General features: G+C 43.5%; 1 protein-coding gene across 1 annotated transcript in view; it reads right to left on the bottom strand.

Moving 5' to 3' along the window:
* Positions 1-811: 811 nt before the first annotated feature.
* crebbpb (CREB binding lysine acetyltransferase b) overlaps positions 812-17,859 on the bottom strand; it is a 37,364-nt gene continuing 20,316 nt past the window's right edge. Inside the window, exons 5-32 of the mRNA XM_079233621.1 lie at positions 17,255-17,368; positions 16,237-16,482; positions 16,030-16,129; positions 15,404-15,541; positions 15,161-15,278; positions 14,813-14,987; positions 14,592-14,654; positions 14,171-14,292; positions 13,440-13,628; positions 12,925-13,284; positions 12,568-12,783; positions 12,158-12,335; positions 11,800-11,918; positions 11,441-11,680; positions 10,003-10,091; positions 8,827-8,907; positions 8,616-8,672; positions 8,422-8,499; positions 8,207-8,274; positions 7,929-8,079; positions 7,206-7,352; positions 6,994-7,107; positions 6,726-6,891; positions 5,495-5,662; positions 5,081-5,242; positions 4,463-4,744; positions 3,512-4,354; positions 812-3,307 (exon numbers count right to left, since the gene is read on the bottom strand). Of these exons, the coding sequence (XP_079089747.1) occupies positions 1,808-3,307; positions 3,512-4,354; positions 4,463-4,744; positions 5,081-5,242; positions 5,495-5,662; positions 6,726-6,891; positions 6,994-7,107; positions 7,206-7,352; positions 7,929-8,079; positions 8,207-8,274; positions 8,422-8,499; positions 8,616-8,672; positions 8,827-8,907; positions 10,003-10,091; positions 11,441-11,680; positions 11,800-11,918; positions 12,158-12,335; positions 12,568-12,783; positions 12,925-13,284; positions 13,440-13,628; positions 14,171-14,292; positions 14,592-14,654; positions 14,813-14,987; positions 15,161-15,278; positions 15,404-15,541; positions 16,030-16,129; positions 16,237-16,482; positions 17,255-17,368 (6,284 nt within the window). The 3' untranslated portion in view covers positions 812-1,807. The remainder of the gene's footprint in view (positions 3,308-3,511; positions 4,355-4,462; positions 4,745-5,080; positions 5,243-5,494; positions 5,663-6,725; positions 6,892-6,993; positions 7,108-7,205; positions 7,353-7,928; positions 8,080-8,206; positions 8,275-8,421; positions 8,500-8,615; positions 8,673-8,826; positions 8,908-10,002; positions 10,092-11,440; positions 11,681-11,799; positions 11,919-12,157; positions 12,336-12,567; positions 12,784-12,924; positions 13,285-13,439; positions 13,629-14,170; positions 14,293-14,591; positions 14,655-14,812; positions 14,988-15,160; positions 15,279-15,403; positions 15,542-16,029; positions 16,130-16,236; positions 16,483-17,254; positions 17,369-17,859) is intronic.

Here is a 17,859-nt window from a genome sequence, read left to right as displayed (position 1 = left end):
AAGTGCACGGTTTAGGTTCGTTGTTATTTGTGAAAACCCGCACTTAGTGATACGAAGTATTTACACAAAGTGTCTGTTGTGTAGCCTCCATTATTTGAGGTGGAGTAATTTCAGTTCTTAAATTTGCCCTTCAAGGTCAAACAGTCTTAATTAGGATAAACAATCTAAAACAAATATCTAATTATTACAATGCTTCAGAACTATCTATTTTGATAATTGCTGTGAGTAATTTTGCCAAACAAAAAATGTGAAACATTTGACGGGTCCAGCTTCTCAAATGTGTAAGTTGTAGTTTTTCCTTGCCTTACAGTGGTTCTCAAATTACATGTACATGTCAAAGTATGTGTAGCACTGGGGATACGTGAAGGCACTCCAGGGGGTACGTGAGATTTATTTTTAAATATATGTAAAAGTAACATCCATTCAAAAATCCTTTAAAAAATTATTATTTCATAAATATTCAATACAATATAAGTGCAAGTTCATAAACAGAATTTTATAAATGATATATTAAATCAGACACTGATGGCACAGCTCTGTGTATTACAACTTTTTCTCAACAAAGAATGCTTTGCGCTGGTTAGGGGTACATCCCTGAAAGAAAGTTGCAGAACTGCTGGGGTTTGAGACCACCATCAGGCTCTAGGAAATTGTTGTGTGCCCGAATTGTTTTTTTTTTTACTTCTAGTATTGTATACGCTTAATGAATCAAACACGTTAGACAGTAATCTGCAGATGAGTAAATAAGTAGTTGATAAAAGCCCTGATGCTTACCAGAAGAGTTCTTTCCAAACAAACATGAGAAGCAGAGTCTGTGGCACACAGGTTTATTTAACAATATGGTATATAAGTACGAAATGAGCCATTTGAACCAGTTTGTACAGTGATTTCATTCTTATTTTCTGCATATTTACAGTACTGTCTAGCTGCATGAGTTACGTCAGAGAATAGTTCATCATCAATTCAAGTTTAATGCAAGAGAAAATGATGCACAAAACCCTCTCTGAACACAAATCAACAGTCAAACAAGTTAATTTCCCACCACAGGCAAAAGAGGTTCAGGACTTGATGAAATTTTCTTTTGACTGAGGGAGAGACGAAGCAAGACAAATACTGGGCCCAGGCCTAAAAGGAACATTCTGGCACCTGTGAACATTAACAAGCTTCAAGACAGGTTTCTCTTACACCTGCCTTTTGTGTTTGGGTGTGTGCAATAGTTCCTAGATCTATACAAATACATTTATCTCCCATAGACTCTGCAAACAGGAAAGAAATTAAGGCTTTCCCAAAGGCAGTCCTCTTGAAAAATGGCATATTAGAATAAATTATCCAGGAACAGAGAAACTGAGCAAGAGGTGAAACCTGGCAAAAAAAATCCCAGACAAATAATTTTACAGTCTTCTCAACACAAATACCATATTAATTTGCAAAGGTACAAAATAAAAAAAATTGAATAATAAAATGAAATATTTTTTGTTTTGAGAAGTTTTGTTAAAAAAGTCAATACCAGAGCATAACAAATGAAAAACAAATTAAAACAATACCAAGACCAGGGCAAACTCTTGCATGGCTGGTCTGAACCAAAAAATATATTCTTTGTGTCTTTGTTGTCTTCTTTTCAACAGCAAGTATTAAATCACTCTCACTGTGTTGGAAGAAAAAGCAGTCCCTTGGTTTAAGGAAAGTTCACAGTCTGTAGGCCTCGTATGACTCATTTGTTTGTATTTCTTTTAGCTTTTTACACCAGCAAGTACAAAAAAAATTCTCAGCTGAAAACAGAACAAGGCCTTTCTTCTGTCCCAAAATGCTACAATCCTTCAACAAATTTCTCCAGCGTGTCTCCCGTCGTGTCACCCACCATACCCATGTCATTACTCATCCCCCCTCTGTTTGGTGTGTTGAGTTGCGGGAGCATGGCACTCTGCTCCGGTGTTCCCATGTGTCCCTGCTCCATGGAGCCTGACATTGGGCCTCCAAGGCTAGGGTGAGGAGAGCTGGAGTGGAGGGCACCGTGTTGAGGGGAGGGCTGGGGCTGTATCCTTGGGGAGGGACTGGAATGCGGGGGCTGCTGTGAAGGCGGACGGGGCGATTGCACTGGGGCCGGGGAGCGTACTTGGTTTCCCAGGGTGTTTGCCATTGTCTTGCCAGGTAAGTGAGCTCCTCCCTGGGCTTGGCTTTGGAGCATGTGAGGCTGTGGACTCATCGAGTTCGCCTGTGCTGGAGAGCCCATCTGCTGCTTTAACATCTGCTGCTGCTGTTGCTGCTGCTGAAGCATGCGCTGCTGGAGAAGGTTCTGGGGCCCATCCATGCCCATGCCAGGTTGACCCATTTGAGATGTGGGAGGGAGCTGTCCCATGGGCCCCCCACCACCTTGCATAGCCATTTGCTGCTGCATACGGAGCTGGGAGTAGCTTGCTGGCCCTGTCTGCTGCTGGGGGAACTGACCATGGCCCTGCGGCATGCCTCCCTGTTGTTGTTGCTGCTGCTGCTGCTGCTGCTGCTGCGCCTGCTGCATCTGCTGCATCCTGAGCAGCTGCTGTCTGCGGAACAGTTGTTGATTGCCGTTTTGAGCTGCATTCATCATCTGGCCTTGGGGGCCCATGGTTGCCATGCCCTGGGGCCCTGCCTGCTGAGGAGGCTGCTGCTGCGGTGCCATCACTGGCCTCTGCACCTGGTTTGCCATGGCCGCCATGGCCTGCATCCCTGCCTGAGACCCCAGCATGGCCTGTGCGTTCTGCTGCTGTACCTGCTGCTGTTGCTGCGGCTGGGTGGCCTGGTACTTGGCTGTCCTCTGTTTAATGAAAGCGGCCATGAGGTGAGGGTTGGATTTGAGGATGTTGAGGACCTGCTGTTGCTGCTGTGGGGAGCTGGGAGATTTGAGGGTGCGCAGTAATTCCTGCAGGGCACTCGGAGCAATGTTACCAGGAATCCCACGTGGCATGTTTTGCTGCTGTGGTGTCATACCTTGCTGTGAGGGCCCCTGTGGAGGCATGACCCCAGGCATCTGGTGACCTTGTTGCTGGGGCATCATGGGCCTCTGCATGAGCTGGTTCTGCTGGGGCATGGGGGTTCCCTGAGCCTGCTGAGGGGCCATAGGACCCTGTTGAGGAGGTACCTGTGGCTGGTGACCCTGGGGATTCTGCATCCCTGGGCCCCATTGGCCCTGCTGCATAGCCTGCATCACCTGCGGGCCCCTTGGCCCCTGCATCATCTGCATCTGACCCTGCATGGGCCCCGTCATTCGAGGGTGGTTCATGGGCATCCCATTCAAGGCATAATTCTGTTGTTGCTGCTGCTGCTGTTGCTGCTGTTGCTTCGCCTTGGCTACCATCTCGATCTGTCTGGCCACCTTCAGGGCTGCCAGCAGTGGTTGCTGCTGCTGCTGTTGCTGCTGCTGCTGCTGCTGCTGCTGTTGCTGCTGCTGTTGCTGCTGCTGCTGTTGCTGCTGCTGCTGCTGTTGCTGCTGCTGCTGTTGCTGCTGCTGCTGATGCTGCTGCTGCTGTTGATGATGCTGCTGCTGTTGATGCTGCTGCTGTTGATGATGCTGCTGCTGTTGATGCAGCAGCAGTTGTTGTTGTTGCTGCTGCTGCTGCTGTTGCAGTTGTTGTTGCTGCTGCTGCGGTAGCTGAGGCTGCTGTTGGTGGGGCATGTTAGGCAGAGGTGACTGCTGCTGATGAAGAGGGGATGACTGAGGTCCTGGTTTGCCCTGTGGCACAGGTGTTGGGGGCTGGCTGATGCGGCCATTGTTGGGGAAACCTTGGGCCATATTGGCAGGGTTTGGTGGCTGCTGTTGTTGGGGCTGGTTGGGCATGGGCTGGGGGGTCTGGGGTGTATTAGGCTGCTGCACAGAGTTGGGGGTGTCAGGGCCAGCTGAGGTAGGTGGAGATGGCATGGGCATACCCCTTCCAGCCATGGTGGCCATCCTCCGGCGCATCATTTGAGCCTGCTGGAGCCTGTGCTGCAGCTGCTGCTGACGGAGTTTGTGCTTGATGTTGAGGCAGAAGGGAACAGGACACTTGTTCTCTTGACAGTGCTTAGCGTGATAACAACACAAAGCGATGAGTTGCTTGCACACAGGACAGCCACCATTGGTCTTGCGCTTGCAGCCTTTGGTGTGTTGAACCACCCTCTTCATCTTCTGGCATGAAGGAAGAGAGCAGTTGGCATTGCGGCACTGGCATGCATGGACCAAGGACTGGATGCAGCGCTGGATGCTGAGACGGCGGCTCTCCTGAGGGCTCTTGGACGCCTCTCCACCCGGACCGTTGCTGTCATCGTCTAGACCAAGGCCCCACTTAACCATCTGGTGCTCGTGGCCCTTAATGTTGTAGCAGTTAATGCATAGGTCATAGTCCTGATGAAAGGTAAGGAAGACCACATTAAGGTTATGTTAAGATTAATTTAGTTCAGAATTAATACAGACAAACATTTCTAAACAAACTGGTGGTGTCATTATCCCTACCTCACAGACGGTGCAGTGCCAACGAGTCTCTACGTGATGCTTGCACTCATTGCAGGTGTACACAAAGCGGTCCTGGCCTTGGTTGTGCAGCTCTACCAACATGCACATTGTGCTCCATTTGCATCTTCTAAGAGAGCTAAACTCCCAGTGCTTGTCCCTGGCCAAAGTCAGAAAGGCATCTCGACCATCCATCAGGTCACAGGTCAACAGCGGGTCGGGGTCCATGATGGGTGGCAGGGTGTTAATGGATGGCCCGGCATGGAGGTGGATTACAAAAAACACCTGGTAGTAGAAAGGAGAAGAAATGTGTCATTTGCCAGGGCAGTCAGTCTAACAAACTCAGTCCAGCCCATGGAGGTGTTCATACATGGATTTAAGTATCTGCACTGCTCTCTAAAGCCAATGGGGTCCTGGTGTACCTTTGTGCCTAGATGTACCTCTAAGATGTGCATTAACGAGAAAGAACCCGTTCTGTGCAACTATTTGGTCCCCCATTAAACCTACCAGCTTAAAAGTATCAAGTGTTAAAAAACTTACTTGCTGCAATGTTGCATGAAATGGCATTTTCAATAATAAGTGGATGGAAAAAAATATGTTTCAGTTGTTAGGGTTTCCCACCTCCTTATGTTTCTCCATGGTGGCGTAGAGCTTCTGGGACAGGTCATTGGCTACATTCGGCATTCCAGGCTTTTTCTTATTGGCTCGGCTGACGCTGCTCTTGTTTTTGTTGGTTTTCTTGTTATTCTTCTTTTTGGCATTTTTGCTGTCAGCTTGGGCCCCCTTGAAATAGATGGACATAAAGGTTCAGAGAGACTGCACAACGGACAATATGAGGTTATGCAATTAAGCCGAGTGGTTTATACAATGCCTGAATGACTGCTGAAAGCTTTTATATAATGAGCCCTTGAGGATGATACAATCTGGGTTGAAACAGAGACCCAAGCACCATGCTGTTGATTTTGGCACAACAAGCGCGTTCCTTTTATAAAAACCCATTTCAACATGCTCAATCCGCCTATCCATCTAACTCACCTCTGGTGCCTCACAGGAGGCTGTGTTCTCCTCCTTCTTCCTCTCTTCCTCCTCCTGCTCCAGCTCCTTGATGCTCTCCTCCAGTACATTAGGCCAAAAGTCGCCCTCAAAGTACGGCAGCTCATTGGCACTGGTCAGTCGGTCATCTGTTGCCTGTTTGAAAATGTCCTGAACACAAACACACATGACTTCCATCAGGCAAGGTAGTAACAACTCTGAAAGAAAACATCTGTAAGTTTCATTAAGTACAATTTAAAATGTTGAACAGCCTTTTACGTCACATTTAAAATGGAGAATTAGATTAAAAAGTCCTAAACATACAGTAGAGATTAGCCTAAACTATAGATTGTTTTAGGCCTGTAGTTTTTGTTCTCATACTTTTTGCAATAAATGATACCAAACACAAGGGGGAGCGCTCCTTTACTGCACACTTTTGGACAGGAGACAGTGATATACTTGTCTCCTTAGCAGAGACAGAAAGGATGGTTCACAGCATATTAATAATATAATTTAGAAAAGGGCCTTATAGACAATATTAATAAAGGAATACAGTCTATATCGGTATGCCAAGTAAAGTAGTTTTAACTCAACTAATCCCATTAGGGTTTTTTTGTCTGTTAGTTAATATAAAATACATTTTCAAGATGAAAATCATTAGATTAGACCACTTCAAAGCTAATTTAGCATTGGTTACTTTTCAAATGTATCCCGTTTTGCTTTTTGGTAATCTGATTAGCTCTTTACTTTCTGTAACCGTTACAGAACACAGTTATCCTAATAATTACAAATCTCCATTCCAAGTATTCCATTACTTCCCGAGCCTGCTCATCATTCAGACATGTGCAACAGTGAACCACTATCTATTTGTGAGAGAATCCTGTTACGATTACACAAAGAGACAGTAAAACAAAATCATTGCCCACCCACCAACCGTTAACAGCAATTATTAAGATACCACTATATGCATACCAAACAATAAAAAATAAATAAAAATCAGCGTGAAATGTTAAACCTACTCCAGAGTAGGCTCATGAATTCAATAATTTGTATTTGTTTAATAAATCCAGTCTTTACAGTAATATGGTAAGACATCTGACTGACGCCTCATTACAACAGGCTGACTTACTCACTGTACAGTTATCCCTAGTAGCTAAATTGTTAACTATAACTGAGGAAATCTTGAACGGCAAGGTATCCCACTGTCGACACAAAGACGTGATCATTTTCTGACCTTGAAATCATGTAGGATCCTCTCAGCGTAAGCTTTCTCCAGCATCTTTCTGTACCACTCTTGGAGCCTCTTGGGCTTGGGGATCTTCTGGTCAATAGGGTGGCAGTGAAAAATGTAGTCATCTCCTTCACTGGGTGGGCAGGCCCAGATGTGACCCATGACATACCTGAGGGCAACAAGAGCTTTCAGCTACTTGCAGGAATGATATTTACGGCATTCGTTGAAATTGTGTGCAACACTACACTGCGTAGAGTTACTCTTAACCTACCCCAGTTTCTTCACATACTCCAGGTAGCCTATTAAGATCTCATGGTAAACTGCAGTCCTTAGCGCACGGGGCCTGAAGAAGTGAATACTGTCGAGGTATGATATGTAAACCCGTCTGCAAAGAAAATATGGTGAAATTGAGCAACACACACAAAATACCAAAATAAACTTAGAAAAAATGCATGCACCATTCTTTTTCTTCTCTAGTTCTACCTGGTATTTGGAAATGGGCACTCTGAGCCGTACTCCTGGACGTGCATGCCAAAGAAACAAACGTCCACCCCGTCTATTTCCTCAAATGCAAAAAGTGCTTTGGTTCTGTAAGGGAAGGTCTCCACCATCTCGCCCGTGTCCACAAACCTATGGAAACAGAGAAGCATATATAAAATGACACAGGTTGTTTTTGTTTGTTTAGAACAATTTGCATATTTTACAAACCATATCAACGGTCAGATCTTTCATGCATGTTTACTTGGAGATTTATATTTTTACGCTTTTAAGGAAAACTGTGCTGTGCTTGCAATTACTTTTGAGAACAAAGACTGAGAAAAAAGTACTTTTTATAGCACATTTACATCTTTCCAGCGGCAGAAGGTCACCGAACTAGAGATCTATATAGAGGTGATCCTCATTTACACAATCACATCTATGAATTAAAAGTGACAATGAGTGAAGGTGCCCTGGTGGCGTCCACGGTTCAAGTCTAGCTCAACACCTTTGTTGTCACCCCTTCCTCAAAAATCAATGTGCACATTTTCTTCAGTAGTGCTTGAATAATCCTCAACTTCTGTTGGTTTGTTTCTCACATAAGAAACGTTTATAAGTGGTATGTGATGTATTTTCCGGCGCATCTTACATTAATAAAGCATCCACACAATGTAAACTACCATGTTTGCAAATCATGAGACCCACTTTATCTGCAGATGAGAACCTTACTTCGACTTCATGCCAGGCTTAATCTCCACATTTTTGTCAGAGCTGGCCACCACTCGGACAAACACCTCGCCGGCCTCAGGATGGTTCTGCCTTTTCAAGTACTTGTTCACTCGGTCCTCGATGTACGTCCCCAACCTGGTGGACTGCAATCCTTTACATAGGCCAGCGCAAACACAAGAACAAAATGCATTTAATATCAATCCAAGGTGTAACCAGTGAGACTTTAGTGTGATGTTACTGTGAATGTTACTGTTCTTTTACTATGAAACGCAACTTACTTCTGGCTGAAAACCTGTTCTCCTTTTTTGTTTTGCCAGACTTCTTTAGACAGTTGTCACAGATAAAGCTGGAGGAAGAAATATTACGCTGCAGTTTAGAGTCAGCATACAGTAACGCTGTCATAGGCAAATACCTAGTAAGAATTCTGTCATTCTGTTAAGGTCAAACATGGACTCTATGCTTAAAAGAACAAAACAGCCATAGTGAGACTTACCCTGTTGGCCAAATAACATCGTAGTGCAGCACGCAGATCTGATGCATCTTTCGTCCACAGTCTTTACATTCAACAAACCTGGCAAGGACAAATATTAGCTCATTTTTTGTTTTCTTTGCCGAAGGTAGTAAAGAACAATCACCACCATAACATCAATGAGAGTCAAATTGAACTCTCCCAATACTACTACTCACGGTTCAGGGTCCAACATGTCATTTTTCTTCTTTTCAAACTGCTCTTTTGATATCATGCTGCACAAAAAAAGAAGAGATAAAGAACCAAAGTTCACATTGGCTCCTGTTATTGAAACTCCTTTCCACACAAAAAAGTCGAGAGAAAACAGCCTGATAATCTCGCAAGATGATCATCATCGGGTGGTTCAGCCACCCGGGCCTGGTAACTTACGTCTGTTGCTGTGCCGGGTCGTCCCCCAAGGTCACACTGTTGCCCTGGATCTCGTTGAAGCACTTCTCACAGAAGTGATACCTGTCGGCAATAAGGCCATATTTGGGTGAACTGCAGCCAGCACACACAGTAGCAGCACAGGCAAACCGGCATACAGGTGGCAGAATGTAGAGTAAACGGCGAACACGGCAACAACCGAAGACGGTGCATGGGCAGCGGACACACACAAACACACACACACACACACACACACACACACACACACACACGTAGAGGTACAAGTTAGTGACAGTTGAAATGGTCATCCAGCCACTCTCATTCAAATTTGAACAGAAATAGGGGAAACATGCTAAAATGTTAATAATTGTCAACAAATGAATGTGTAGGAAACTACCGTATGTCTACACGACATCATTTAACTACATGTTGGAATATGAAAATATAACAAAAGCACAGTTTCACTGCAATCATTTATAACACAAGCAACATGGATCATGAGCAGATGAAGGGAGGATGTGGTCATGCCGGGGGAGACGAGATGAGTGACAGTAATAATACAAATGTAAAGGTCAGAAAATGTTCAGTTCCCTGACTAATTCATGTTATCCAAGTCGAGGGTATTTCAGTCCTAATACTTGAGGAATTTAGATGAAGATTTGGTCAAGTGATAAAAACCTTGCTCTTAGAACAATGTAAGAAATTAACTACATTCTCCTAAACACTGACTTTTTGTTGGAAGCCTGAATCCTAAAGCTCACAATATTTCATAGCGAGTATCTGCAATCATTTAATGGTGTTGCATTTGAATGATTTGAGGTGCAGATGCAGATTCTGCCCAGCAGGGGGAGCTTTGGGGCTGGTTCCTGGGCACGGCAGACATAGGAGGACAACATGGGGCCAGATAGTGCACATTCTGCTTGGCCACAATATACAACTCTCAGTGGTGTCTGTGACACCCCTACAAAGGAAAGGTAGGGATGTCATATGTGTATAGATTGTAAAGCCATCCGAGGCAAATTTGTAATTTTGGGCTATACAAAATAAACTGAATTGAATGTGAACAACGTCCTTATAGTTGTTGACTTGTATGGCTGTATGTGAGGATGTTTAATCTTTGAAGATGAAGCTGCACACCTTCTCTTTATAACCCCTCAGAACAGTCGGCATCAAATTTACCTGTTCTGGTAGCTGAAGTAGGTGCCGTCTCTGGAAATGGTACACAACTGTTTGCCATAGCAACACAGCGTCTGGGGCGAGAACTCATACTGTGGAAAGACGAGAGAGAACATGAACAATCCACGTAATTATTATAAACAGTTTGCACTCAAGTCAGCATCCACATACAGGTAAAGATAATGTGAAGGATAAATATAGCAACAAGTACAGTTTTGTGTATTTAAGTATCTTGGCATGATTTAACTACATTACATGTTCTACCCATAGTTACAAAAATCAATAACAGACCTTCAGAGATGGATGAACTTAGTGTCTTTTTTATTATTAAAATGAAAATCAATCCTTGCTTATTGTATCCAATACAGACGCTATCAACCTGTAATACCTTAAAGCTGTTTATATTAATAAATAGTGCATTTTGTAGATTTGTTTGGGAAAATAAGCGCCCGAGAATAAAATTACAAAAACTTAAATCTCCCATTAGTAAGGGTGGAATAGCGCTATTGAATTTAAAGTATTATCACTGGGAATCGTCACAGAATGGGTTAAAGATGATCAGTTCTCATTTTCAGATTTTGAAAGTATTGGTCTTGATAATGTTAGCTTCCTTTTTTATGTTCCAGAAAGTTGCAAGCGAAGATCAAAAAACAATTTTATAGTTAGTAACATGTGCAAGTCTTTGACTAGCATATTCATTCTTGGCAGCTATTGCTATTAACCCTGACTTTGAATATACTTTAGAGAAAGGAGGCTGCTAGTACTACAAAAATGTAAACATTTATGAAATGGTACTTTCAGCAACTAAACAAAGTTTCATATCCCACAAACACACTTTTATTGAGTTATTTCAACTCAATTATAAAAGATGCAAGAAAGTTGAGTATTCTTGATAGTCTTATTATGAAAGCAGCAACCATTTGCAAAAATTGAGAAATGTATTGCCATTTAAATGGTAATGGTTCCAAAACTATGCATTTTTGGTATTAGCTCCTTATCCTGTCAACAGGCATAAGCTATGCTTTATGCTGCACGCCTTTCAATCCTACATGTTGGGTTATCAATGTGGTATGATAGATTATTGTCAATTCTTACCTACAAAAAGGTTAGCTAATATATTGTAAGGAACCATCGATGAGTTTGTAAGTGAGTGGTCTCCCCCTTAGTACATATGTTGGTTATAAATGGCCAGCAATAACGAGTATTGGAGTAGATTGTGCTTAATTAGCTCATTACACATCCTCTGATAGTGTAAATTTCCTCTTTTTCTTTCGTTATTTTAAATTTACTATTATATTTTTGTCAAGGATGTGTGTGTTTATGCTGGGTCAACATTCTAAGAGAATCTTTGTTGTTTAAATTTGACCAAATGTGGATGTTGATTTCCTGATTTGCTCCATTTTGAAGAAAAAAAGAAACACCCCATCTCGTATGCACTCACCTTCCTGCCGCAGCAGTAGCCCAAGCCCTGCATGACGGGATCAATCTCTGCTTCAAACACTTCTGCCAGCTTGCTGCAGTACTTGTAGACGCGGGATGTTTTACGGTTATACACCCACGCGTTGTTGAACATGAGCCACACATCGTCCACATACTGCCATGGTTCCTGGTATTGACCTGTATCCAACTTGCGCTTGATGGTGGATAAGTCAATGGGATTCTTCACAATGTCATAGTAGTCCTGTGAAGCAGGAGAGACACATTTGCGAGAATGAGGAAATCATGCTTAAACAGTGTTTTCTGTGGGTCTTGTAGTTTCAAAATGATTGTGTGTTATCGTGTGTAATAGTGGACACTCACAGGGATGCCGAGTAGCATTGGGTCTACAGGTTGTCTGAAGGGCAGTGACTCTGGGTCTTGCCTGTAGAGAGCTTCAAGTGTTGGCATTAAGGCTTGTCTCAGCTCCTCTGGCTTGAAAACTGGACAGACAATAACAATGTTATATGACGCAAACAACATATGGGAGTCAGCAAATACAATATTTTAGTACAAAGCTATAGTAAATATCTATATACACACACACTATATAAATAAAAAGAATACATTTACTTGATATTGAGATCCATTATTTTAGCTCCATTACACACGACATCACAAAATGTAATACCACAACATAGTGTTACACACTTGATATACACAAAGAGCTCTGTGTTCTTACTCTTTTTTCGGTTCTGAGGGCTGGAGGTGGCCGATGTGCCGTTGGCCCCACTTTCGTCCTCTTCTTTGGGTTCTGTCTTCATCTCCGGCTTCTTTTCCTCCGTTTCCATTGGTTCCTGCTTTGGCTCTTTTAAATCTGGCTCCTCCTTCACCAGCAGGGGTTTGGTTTCATCATCCTGCTATATGAACATAACAATGGTTCATCAGCTATCAGCTACAGTGGTGAGTCCGAACTTAAAAAAATGTAAAGTAGTAAAGTCAAATTATCTTTTTTTGACATTTTAGCAGGGTTGGATGTGGTGGACTGAGTTTGCAATAACATCAGATGGCTTCTAGTCTGACCTTCAGAAGAAGAAAGTGTGCTTCTTTTTATATTCTATCTGTTAGTAAATTATAGAATATTGAACATACCTCCATTTTTACATCCGGCTGCTTCTTTCCAGACTTGCCACCACTGCCGCCGCCGCTGTCATCGTCGTCGTCGTCGTCATCGTCATCTTCTTCGTCTTTTACTTCAGGTTTGGCTTCAGAGCTGCTCATGTCCGGCGCGGCCTGCTGGGAGCTCAACTCAGCCACAGATGCTGGGGTGGGCACTCTGTTATCTATACTCGCTGCTGCCTGGGACAACTTTAGGGAGAAGATGAAGAGAAATTCTTATCACAATGCAAAATCAAGTCATATTGCTGTATAAGCACACTGAGGATCGACTGTCAGTGATCCCTGATCTGATTCTCTATAGTTTGTTTTACGTGTCAACCAGTATCTCACCGGTGTGCTGGGGTGCTGTGCCTGCACTGAGGTGGGCTGCTGCATTTGGCTGGGGTGTTCTGTCTGCGGCTGCAGAGGTGTGTTCGGGCGGGAGTGGTCAGGTGTGCCCTTGGCTGAGGGGGGGCCATGGAGGCTACTGGGTATGTGGGTTGGGGTGGAGGAGGGTCCACCAGTGGAGGCGGGGGTTTTGGGCTGCGGTGGCACCTGGGCCTGAGCAGAAGCATGATGCTGCTGAGGCTGCAGGCTGGCAGAGGCATTGGGTGGAGGAGTAGTGCCAAGGGTAGGCTGGGCTGCAGGGCCACAGGGCAGCTGGGGGCCAAGGGATCCCAGTGCATTCAGAGGGAGGTTAGAGTTCTGTGGCTGCTGGGACAAAGAGGGATGCGCGGTTAGCATACCGGTACACACCATTCATTAAGCAGGCAACATGCTGACACCCATAAGGCCACGTTCAGACAGAAAAATGCAGCGAGCCCTGAAAACGCTAGGCGCGTAAAGCACAGCATAAATATCCTCACCTGTGCAACAGCAGCCTGTGTTACAGGGTGACCCAAGCCTACATTCACATTCATTGCTCCACCTGCAGAAGCAGTGAACTGGCCCTGTTGCAGGAACTGGCTCTGGTTGGCTGGCTGCGCTACCATGTTATTAGCATGACTACTCATCATTCCTTGAGTCTGAGGCATCCTTGATGGGGACATACCCATCTGAAAAAGACAAAAGAGATGAAATGGCTAGACTCATTATGGTAGCAGGCCTCTAATATGCAACACCTGCAAAGTAAAGTAAATGGAATGCAGCATGCTATCACTAAAATAGTCTTCTTAAGGCCATGTGGTGTAAATCGCAAATAAACAATGTGCTGAATCAAAACACAGCATGGCAGCAGATCTTAGTCAGGGAGAAAAATTAACTAGCTGTAAGCCAGGCTTTGGGCTCTGCCCTTGCCATGTTATGTTACAGATTACTGCAGCTGGATAATCATTGATAAGGACCTCTGTCAACCATATGCAGCAAATTACATACTGATGCTGTAGTGTCAAATTAATAGTAACAGATTAAGAAATACAATTAATGTGATAGTCAAGAGGAGCAAAAGGTGGAGGAAAGAACCAGAGAATGACTGGAAAAATGGTGCAGGAGCTAAACAAATGAAGAGCAAGTTTAAAAAGGCAAACGGGCAGAAAAGTAGCTGTTTCAAAGAGAGGAAAAAATGAAAAAGCAGGTAGACAGAGGAGAAAGATCTAACCGCTGGGACGGAGCTCATGTTCATTTGCTGTGGATGGTTCATGGGGGAGGAAGCACGTGCTCCCATGGGTGCCTGAGACATCTGCGCATTCTGCATTGCCATTGGGTTAAACTGATTGATTCCTGTGGGAACAGATACACACACACAATTATATACTTGTTTATCATACTTAGGAGTTGTTGTAATTTAATAATCCATGTCCTAATGGGTTGGCAAAGGCCAGCACACTTTAATATCAGCGTTCTGACAAATGTAATTAGCTTTGACTGGTTAAATAATCAGGAGTTGAAATATTTTCTGTACAATATATGAACGTCAATACAGTCGCAAACTTAAGAACTAGGAAGGTTAGCCATAGAAGGACATAAGGATTGCTTTTCTCTGTAAACAATGGCTAAGAAAGCAAAGAGCAAACACCAACCTTGGGGCACCTGCATACGGCTCATTATCTGATTTGGCATGTTGGGCATAGGCACAGGTCCATCTGAGAGAAGACAGGATAAAACATTTGTTTATAAGTTGCTATCAGTAACAGAAATGCTTTGAACTTATATCAACCGAGAACTGCAGAATAGTTCGCCAGTTCTTATCTTCCCACGTTTGTATTTTGTCACCCAAAGTGTACAGAGTTTGGCTACTAACTAGGAGAGCGGACGCCCTGTCCTGGGCCCATGGCGTTGGGCTGAGCCATTCCAGGTTGCTGAGGCCCAGCTGTGCCCACCATGCCAGGTTGTTTCTGGAGTCGTGAGCGCCTCTTCTCCTCCAACTCCTTCTGGATTTTGTAGATTTTCTCCGCCAGGAAGTGGTAATACTCATCCTTGTAAGAGGACAATATGAAATTAAAAGATAAACATGTGTTAGTCTCTGGTTCAGGTTAAAATTATTTGTTCTCATCTCATAGTGACAAGAGAAAGGCCTCAGCAGGAAAAGATGACTGTCATCACTCACGTCAAAATGGTATGATAATGTATTATATATTATATTAATTACCCTGCTGTTAGCAGACTCGTACATGTCACCCTCAACCTTGCGTGCATACGCCACCAGGTTCTCCATTCGTCGGTCCTTCAAAGCTGCAGGGTCTGGGGTTGGGAATATGGCTTGTACACTGAAGAAAGACAGCAGAGAAGTACAGAAACTCAGCAACAGTCTGGAGAGCATCAACTTCTTTGCTGTTCTCATATGACAGAACTTGAGTATTTAGAATACAGCCCTTTTATTTTTTGGACTTACAGTTTGTGCACCAGGTGGGTGCGCAGGTCCTGAGTGACGTGTTCATGCCAGGCCTTCCTTACCCCCGAAGAGGAGAGAGGGGTGGCAGTGGGCAGGTTTCCCATGCCTCCCACTACTGACCCATCAGGCATCAGTTGACTATAATACAGAGAAAAATAACTATTACTTACCACAAAAAAAGATACTTATTGATACTTCTACAAATGGTTTAATTAATACCATGTGAACATACAATTTAATTTACATTGTTATCAAATATTTCTGTCCTCAAACACACGTTTCAGAAAAATATTTTAAAAAGAACACAAAGGACAGAGAGCCGATTGAGATCATAGATGATTATTTGTCAACAGCAGATGCACTGGATGTTATTTTGGTCTATAAATGAAATACATAGCAGCTACATCACATCAGAATCAGCTTTATTGGCCATGTGTGTTTACACAGACATGGAATTTGACTCCGGTTTCACGTAGTTCTTCGTACTTATATACACACACACACAATAAACAAGATAAATATAAAAAAGAAAACACATTTAAGACAAAAAGACAATTAAAGACAAGACAGGGGATCATGCCAGCAAGAGCCGTGTTTTGTGTGACATTAAGGACGAGAATGCTCACTTGTTGAGTGTGGATGGTAGAGAGGAGTCAGAGTGCATGCCAGTCGGGTCTGAAGAGGGGACACCCATGCCTCCTGCCATCTGGTTCATCTGATTAGTGCCTAATAAACACACAAAGTCTTTTACAAGGAAGAACAAGAAAATGGCTTTGCAACATTGCATCATTTGTATTTAAAAAAATGGCAGTGAAGTGTTATCCATGTTGTACCTAGTGGGTTCAGATTTCGCAGCTGCTGGTGCTGGGAGCCCTGGGGATTTTGCTGAGAGGGTCCCTGTCCCTGGACTTGGGCAGGGGACTGGTTCCCATACGGCAGGCCAAGAGCAGCATAGGCCCTCTGCATGGAGCTGGGGTCGATGTGTGTGGCAGCACTGTTGATGGCTGTGGAACTGGGCTGGCCAGACCCCACTGAACTGATGGCGTTCTGCAGGCTAGCCCCGGGAGAACTTAGCATGGCTGGAGGGAGAAGACGAGGGAATAAATAAATAGTTTGGCAATATTAAATAAAGCATTTAATTAAAACACTGCCATAATTTAGAACTGCTGCTTCCAGTGTTTCATCATTTCTAAACATCAAACATATATGATTTGTTTCTGTATAGAGAAAATATCGATGCAAAATAATGTCTTCCTGATCTGCCTCCCTCAATCTACAATCCGTGCACTGCTCCCTGCTGTGTTGATTGCTGACAGGGAGCATGCTGACTCTGTGGGGATTTAAATCTGTCATAGGCCCCTTTAACCAATCAGAGAGCCTGCTGTCCCAAGACACTGCCCCTACTGATAGCAGGGCCATGAAGCCCCTCCCCTGGATGTCAAATTACTGGTCCAGCCCATCTAGAGGAATCCTCTCTGTTTGAGCTCTCGTCAGTACAGAGCTTTGGTAGAGAAACACAACCTGCAGGTGGCAGCACTGAATACCACACACACCGACTTCAGGGCTGCTGAGTGTCAACTGCTTTATTGAACAGTTTATAAGCTCACAAATGTTTTTTTTTGTATAAAAATATATCGTAGCATATTTTTTTTTTATATATATATATTTTTTTTTAACCCTTTTTTTATTAATGAAAAATAGCAACGGGGAGCTGCTGGAGTTCAGAATCAGAATCAGCTTTATTGGCCATGTAGGTTTACACTTGCATGGAATTTGACTCCGGTTTCACATACTCATGCACTTCATACTTATATACATACACAATATACAATAAAAAAGATAAATACTCACGTTGCTGATTCCTTTTGTCACTTGCATTCTTTAAAGGCAGGCAGACCGGACAGTCGTGCCGCGTGCAGTTCTTCCAGTGGGAGATGATCTGCCTGGATGATGCACAGTGTGCCACTGGGGAGAAATAAAAATGAAACAGAGACATGAGTGAGGTGTGGTAAGTCAACACTAACTCACATTTTAAAAGTTAAGTATTTAAATGCAGACTAAAACACACTGAATTCATACTACGCCATAATATATATGTGTAAAACTGGTGTTGACTCATGTGGTCAATCTCAGCACTAAGTCAACCTCAAATACATTGGCGGAGGAGGGAGGCATTTAAAACTGCTTCAGTACAATGTGCAAATAGCTATACAAAAGTGATTATACTGTACATGTTGTAAAATTATAAATGCATTTACTTTAAGCAGATACACAGTAAAAATATCATAGTTTAAAGTTCATCAACTTTGGATGACCTCCTCACTAACCCACAGCTGTCAAGAGGGAAGCTGCTCGCCCCCAAGTGTAGACAAGGAAATGAACAACCATCACGACAGGCGTTTAAAATATTAAATTCATGTTGATGCGGGTGTCAGTCACTGGGACAAGAGGGTAGA

Source organism: Taurulus bubalis, assembly GCF_910589615.1.
Source record: "Taurulus bubalis genome assembly, chromosome: 17".
NCBI classification, from domain to species: Eukaryota; Metazoa; Chordata; class Actinopteri; order Perciformes; family Cottidae; genus Taurulus; species Taurulus bubalis.
The sequence above is the reverse complement of the archived record's forward strand: the minus strand, read 5'-3'. Positions and strand labels throughout refer to the sequence as shown.